Raw genomic sequence first — 7350 nt, forward strand, 5'->3', positions numbered from 1 at the left:
ATACAGCTGATGAGCATGGGACAGACACTGATGAGGGGTTATAAGTTCATTCTCAGGGGTCTTAAGAACTGAAGATTCTTATTTTTCCTCTTAACATTAGGCATGCACCTCCTTTCTCTCCCCGTTATCAAGGAGTTTAATAGAATAATGATGAAGTGACACTGAACTAAACAACTGTTTTTTGTCACTTTGTCATTCAGACTGTTCTAAAAGCCTTATATGATTTTATAATGTAAGATGATGTTCAAAGTCAGGAATATGATCCAATATTTCATAATAAAACCACGAATTCAAATCAAGAAGCTTGTTGTGAAGCCACAATGCTGCAGTACTGTACCACACTTCTAAATGGATTATTTTTTCTGGAGCCTTCTTCAGAATATATCACACAACATATTATAATACTGTACAGATTATCTTTGTTATAGTACAGCCTGCACATGATTGACATGGAGTCAGAGCAATAAGGGAACACATAGTTACATTCAGCTATTTTAAATACCCAAAATACCCATTGCTAGCTTTACCATATAAATATATCACAGATAACAAAAGCCAAAGATATTAAGACATACCCACTACCCCAGCTTTTGTTAAATATATCAGCAGGGTAATATAGCTGTAAACAGTATACAAAAAGAGGACACAGTTGTACAAACCCACAACATGATTCAGTGTGCCAGTCTGCATGCAAAATGCCAGCAATGATAAGAAGTCCTTTACTGAGGTGCTCTGTTGGGTCTGTTCAGATGCATGTTCAGGAGGGATTTTTCAACATCTTGTTCCCATTATGATCGATTTGGACCAAACAGTTTCAACATTTTGTTTTAAAATCTCTCATCTATTTCTTTTACCATAATAAAATTTCCCTGCTCCATCCATATTTATTTGAGTAGATTTTTATTTATTACAATGTATTTATTCTAATCTTATACTGGGTCTAAGAGCAACCCCTCAGTTGAACCTTTGTTTCAAACAGATTGTTTTAGCTCTCCTGTCCTTTTGTTTAAGCCAGTTTCCTTGGAAAGGCTCTCCTTGTATACAGAAGGTTTCCCACTGGGTGAGATAGCTGCTTTTTCTGACATCAAACCAAGCTGAGTAGAGGGAACTGTCTGAAATAGCGTGGTGGTCTGAAGACTGAATTTTGAATCATACAACTGTAAATGAGCTTCAAGCCACATGAGATATAAAACAAGGATAAGCTGAGGTCACCGTCCACATTAATATAATAAGGCTTTTGAACTACTGTTAATAATTATGGCATAATAAATAAATAAATAAATAAATAAATAAATAAATAAATAAACAAACAAACAAGGTTTTCATATTTTACACTTTCAGTTAATGTGAACATGTCTCTCTTCCTTTTATTTTTATTTATTTATTTAAATAAACGAATAACAAATTATTTATTTTATCAAAATAAATAAAATAATAATAAAAGTCCTTTTATTTTTCTATGAAAGTCCTCGTACCGGAAGTTGTACACTACTTCCGGGTCGCGCTCGCCACACCGTTCCACATCATGGCGGCCCTCTTCGGATCTACCGTACTCCGCAGAGCGTGGCTGGGACCTTCCAGCCTGTGCTGCAGGACACCGGGGGCTCCTGTCTCTGCTGCCGGGCTCCGGTTTGTGAGTGATGCTGCTCCAGAAGATAATCGGTCGCCGATAATAGAGTCCACGGAGGAATACAAGTACGTTGAGCGGCTCATCCCCTCATCACGGATTCCCACTCCGCCTAAACACACCGGTCCTACCCCATCGGGTTGGATCCCTCCTGCGGATTCACCGCCGTCTCTGCCCTACATGATCCGCCGCTCCCGCATGCACAACATTCCGATTTATACCGACGTGACCAATAGCAACCGGAAATTAACGTTGATACGGAAAGTGGAGGGCGACATTTGGGCTCTAGAGAAGGACGTGAGGCAGTACCTGCAGGAGGTGACGGGAAAAGAGCTACCTACACAGGTCAACGAGGTCACCATGACCCTGAAGGTTAAAGGTCACTTCGATAAGGAGTTGAAGGACTGGCTGGTCAGCAAAGGTTTTTGACTGAAAGAGCTTCCGTTGCTGGCATCGACCTGCTGAAGGGACAGAGAGCCGTGGAGGAGGAGGCCTGTCAGCAGGAGCACACTTCAAAGCCTGCTTCAGTCCTTATGGAAGCGAGACTGCTGACCTGGGCCAAGTTAATGAACTCTTTGACAGCAGTGAGATGCGATGTGACCACTGAGTGTAAAATGATGCAGGCCAGTTTAAGTCATTGTGATTAAACATAGAAGCATAGCAACTGTCTGTTTAATGTCATCCATGCTTTCTCCAAAAATGATGTAAAAAATCTCGACTCACAGTTTGTAGATTATTCAGACTGAGACTGAGTGCGCAAAAACATTAAAATTACCTGCTTTAACAGTGACACTTTTCTGTGGAGGTCAATGTGCAGAGGTGTTACTGGTGGGCGGTTTGTTTGTTTGTTATTTTCAGTTTGGCCGACAAGATGACGTCAGATGTCTGTGATATGAGTGTGACAAACGCTTTCAGCCTTAAAGGGTCCAAAAGCATTTATTCACTAATGAAATTCACAAATCTCTACATCAACACTGAGTGCAGTACTTTCCCAACATGTCAGTCATGCTCATATTAAAACAGGGTGTATGACTCCAGTGAACACGCACCTCTTTCTGTCCCTCACAGTTAAAGAAAGAGGTGTGTGGTCCTGTAATGATAGCTGTGTTGTCTGTGTCTTAACACAACCACAGCTCAGACCCTCCTCCATGATTTTGATGAGTCTCACTCTAAACAACATCATTAATTTAGCTGAGAGAGAAAGTCTAGAATTCACCTGATAACCTTTTCCAGTTGAACAGCTAGTGGAGAAAAAAAGAAGAGCGAGGAAACAAATATTAAACAAACTCTAAATGTGAGCGTGAGTATTAAAACTGACGGCTCCGGTAGCGAGGCTGTGTTTGAAGCTGCTTTACCTCCTCGCTCATGAACTCAGAAGCTTCTGACACTTCCTTCAGCATTTCCAACTCCTGACAGATGCACACACACACAAGAGGACAGAACATGTCACTGTGTTTTTGTCCTACGAGACCAGCTCTGTTGAAGCTACACCCAAGTGTTACTTTTTTGGTTACACCGACCTGATATCAGTCCTGCAAAGCATCCTGACTAACTGAAGGTTCAGCTTTTGTTAAAACTGTTTCTGAGACGTTTGGACAGATAGATTCAGAATCTCTGTGAAACACTTCCAAGATATCTGCTAAGTAGTGCTGCCAAATAGATAAATAGAATTTCATGTACAACAAGCCTGGATAAGCCATTAGTATGACCAGCTGCACTGCAGCACCAAACCTAGGACCTCGAGAGGTCAGTAAGTAAAATGAGATGAATTGAAGCCTAGCAGGCAGAGGTTGGCTGTATGGCTGCCTGTGTCTGCACACCTTCCCATCAAAGTGTCACTAAGTGTAAGTTTCAAAACAGCTGAGTTATAAAAACAGAACAATCAAAACACCATTCAGTAGTTAAGTAAAGGGAACATAATCTAGCTATAGAAACTGTTTTTTGTTTCTGGCTGTAAAATCCGAACCACGTCTTCACTTAGATTGTCGGTGTTTCTATCCGTGTCTGAGACTGGAGTTTGGGAAAAGCTTCATGGCACCCTTCTGACTGACAGCAGGTACTAATGATAAGTAAGAATAGAGAAGGGTGTGGGCACGAAAATGAGAACAAAAAGTGTGTAATGTGGGAATACAATCAGTTATAAAACTAAAAGGGGAGTGTATGAGGTGCAGTCCCACTCCCAGAATTAAGACAAAATATTTTAATTTCACTAGCAGGGAACACATCCTCAGTTATAGTTTCTTGAAAGTGAATGGTGGATGGAATAAACTTTAAGATTGATGAAAAAATATATAAGTGGTAGGCTTCCAATGACCTTAATGAGTTGGTCGGGGATTCTTTTGCGTGAAGCTGCTCTCCTTGTATGTACCCGTCCCAGTTTAGAAGGAAAGGCCAGAGAAGGGATCGGGAAAAATTCCAGGCAATGAGAAAACTTAATGGAAGTCTGAGTAGGACCAGAATCTGGTAGCAATGTGGCCGGACTCAGTGATGACTGGAGGGTCTGAAGGGGAAACTTGCTGGGATTTCTGAAGCTGGAGGTAACAGGCTAACTGCTTTCAAGGACTTAGGAGTTTATCTTGAAGTTAAACATGGGCAGGGGGCTGCTGCTTGCAATCTTATGAAATTAAGTGAAGGCTAGAGACCCACCCATGATGATCTGGATTGAATTTGGTTAATTTCAAGTCTGAGCAGCGTAGGAATTTGAAGAAAGCAAGCTGGGAGTTCAATTGAAAGTACTAGCTGGACTCAAATGGCTATTTAAAGAGTTAAACAGTTTACTATTCATTATAGGGAAACATCAAACGGGGGATGTAGTCGCTGTGGAACAGGTGAAACCATTGAATATGTTCTGTTGCGTTGTCAAATTTATCAGGAAGAAAGAAGCCAACTGATTCCAAACCTAGGGGAAAACAAGATTAAGCTAGATATAAAGGATTTACTGCAAATAATTGTGGTTATAAATATTTTGTACTTGTAAATCAAATGCATATTTGTGAACTGAGTTTTGTAACCTTCTAAACTAAAATATGTGAAAATTGTATGTTTGTGCATCTACAGATGGTAATTTGTGTGTTTACACGAGTTACACATTTTTTTAAGGTCTGCTTACAGATACAAAGCAAAAAACTACGTGTAAAACTGCGCTCAGGTTCCCTGGCTGTGTGTGACTCTCAACTTAAAAGTACAAATTTTGACTTGATTTTTCTTCCTTTCAGCTGATGGTTAAATTTGTGACTGACATGACATTGACCAATCTAATCAGAGAACAGATGGCTTTGGCTGTTGGAGGGGTGCTTTACTGAGCTTCAGGTCCTGGAAGGGTAATACTAGTGATGGGAATTCCAACTCTTTTTAGAGAACCGGCTCTTTCGGCTCCCATCCGGCTCTTCAGGTTGTTTTGTTTCTTTAATTAATTTATTATCAACAACAATATAAAATTATGCACAAACGGAATTACTAATATAAAAAAAAAAGTGGGTTTTTTATATATGTTTATATATAAATATATACGGTGGCCCTTAGAGACAAAGCACGTACAAACTCCAAAACACATTTCTAGCATGAACTGAACTTCCAAAACAGAGCTACCTAGATCACTTAAATTACACAATTGAAAGCATGAAAGCATATGTGTATTGTTTGTGTATTTATACACAAGCATTCATTCATATATATTCAAATAATTTAAAAAAAATGTTCATTTACCTGTTACTACCACACACCAAATCCGGTCGTTGGTACTTCCTGGCTTGTGTAGCCACTAGGTAACAAAAGCTCAACACTGCCCCTAGCATCTTGGAGCATTTCTGTTGTGTTTTGGAGTTTGTACGTGCTTTGTCTCTAGGGGCCACCGTAAATATACTTTTATTTATTCACTCCACATAAAATGTAATAAATAAATTATAAAATACAAAAACCAACTATTTACATTTCAACTTTTAACTATTTACATTTTCAGCTTTTTCCTTTTAAACTAATTTAAAGTGAAATAACACAAAACACTACAAACCACAACACAATTAAATATAAATTACAGTATGCAAAACAAAAAGAACATGCATATTCTCTGTCATATGGGCCTGCATGAATAAACTTTCTGAATCCTTTATCATCTGCAACTGAAAATAGTTGTGGATGATTACTATACCTTTCTAATGTGACGTTGTTGTCCCTGGCTTTCTTTCTCTCTCTCTCCCTCCTGCTCTGTTCATGTGCTACTGCCAGTGTAACTACCGCCCCTCCCCCGTCTGCCCAGCGCAAAGCACAAGGCTCGCATGCGGAGTGAAGCGGAAAAAAAGTGTGAGAGAGAGGGTGAGAGGAAGAAGAAAAAAACCCCCACGGCTCGTGATAAGGAGCCGGCTCACGTCGTTCATGTCAAAGATCCGGATCTAAGAGCCATTTCGTTCGCGACCGACACATCACTACTCTGCAGTGTTAACATCATCCTGGGTTATACTGAGCTGCCAGGTTGTGCACAAAGGACTTTGCTGCTTGCTGTATCTGGTGACTGAAATCAGTGATTTGGATCTAACAGGCAGGCTCCTGCTGGTGTAGCATCAAACTGTGTGGAATCAGGATTAAGAATAGCAGCAAACCGTTCTCTTAAACACTTCAGCAGCACTTGAGCTAATGGATTCCTAAAAGGACTTGTCAGCAGATGTGCCTCGAGGTTGAGCAGACATGGCACTACTTGTAATTGAGAGCGACTGGCTGTCACTCTGAAGATGGTCTGTATGAGCGTTCAAACAGCTTGACAAGGTTCTCCATCTTGGCACAATCATTTGTGAGAAGTGTGTCCATCCCCAGCTGCTCAAGCAGTTGGTTTTGTTCAGCTCTGGTTTCTAGCAGTCATCTGAACATGTCAAAAGTGCTTTTCCAACGAGCAGTACAATCCCGGATCTGAGTTTTGCCATGTTTTTTGGACATTTCTTCATTTGCCACTGATGATTTTCTGACAGCATGTACCAGTTTTCTTGCTTTAGTTATGACCAGAGATGGTAATCCGATTACTTTTTTCAAGTAACGTGTAAAGTAAGGCATTACTATTGCAAAAAAGGTAATTAGATTACTGTTACTTTCCTGTAAGCACGCTGCATTACTGCGTTACTAAAACCGTGATTTTTTTTTACCAGAATGTGTCATGACAATGACGTAAGCAAGTGCAACATTTGTGGCAACAGCTGTGTGCAGATCAACAATGGATAATATATCGAGTGCAGGAGAGAGTATGAGCATGCAGCGTTTAAAGCGTGGAAGTACTGACCTTACTTTGAGTTTGATTCCATAAAAAGTGACAAAAACATTAGCGTCCATTGTGCGTGGGAAGAAAACTTCTTTTTACAGCGAAAAAAACCCTAAACTTCCAAGCAAGCACCGAGTGCGCTACGACGTAATGGGAAACTCACAGAGAAACTCGCGGATTCTTCCACTGACCTGCGGCACACCTGCACCAGGGTAAACCTCCGCCTACCCCACTCCTGCTTTACAGGTGAAAATAGAGCAAAAGGACCGCTAGTCTTTGACTTTATTTATTTTCTGCTGTGTTTTACTTGCATCTATTTGAAAGACTGAGTGTAAACACAAAAAATATTTTATTTTATGTGCTGGAATGTGCAGAAAATAGGTTTAAATGTTAAACAACAACAAGTGAAAAAGCACAACTTCACCCATCTCCCTGCTACCCAAAACCTTTCTGCAGAGAACCCAGCGGTCCCATTCCCAGC

General features: G+C 40.4%; 1 protein-coding gene across 1 annotated transcript; it reads left to right on the top strand.

Moving 5' to 3' along the window:
• Window positions 1-1474: 1474 nt before the first annotated feature.
• Window positions 1475-2417, top strand: mrpl49 (mitochondrial ribosomal protein L49). Its single transcript, XM_005948762.3, has one exon. The coding sequence runs from the start codon at window positions 1526-1528 to the stop codon at window positions 2054-2056; it is 531 nt and encodes a 176-aa protein (XP_005948824.2). The 5' UTR covers window positions 1475-1525; the 3' UTR covers window positions 2057-2417.
• Window positions 2418-7350: the final 4933 nt, after the last annotated feature.

The sequence above is a fragment of the Haplochromis burtoni genome, unplaced genomic scaffold (assembly GCF_018398535.1).
Source record: "Haplochromis burtoni strain Fernald_Lab_line unplaced genomic scaffold, NCSU_Asbu1 Contig_619, whole genome shotgun sequence".
Classification (NCBI taxonomy): Eukaryota; Metazoa; Chordata; class Actinopteri; order Cichliformes; family Cichlidae; genus Haplochromis; species Haplochromis burtoni.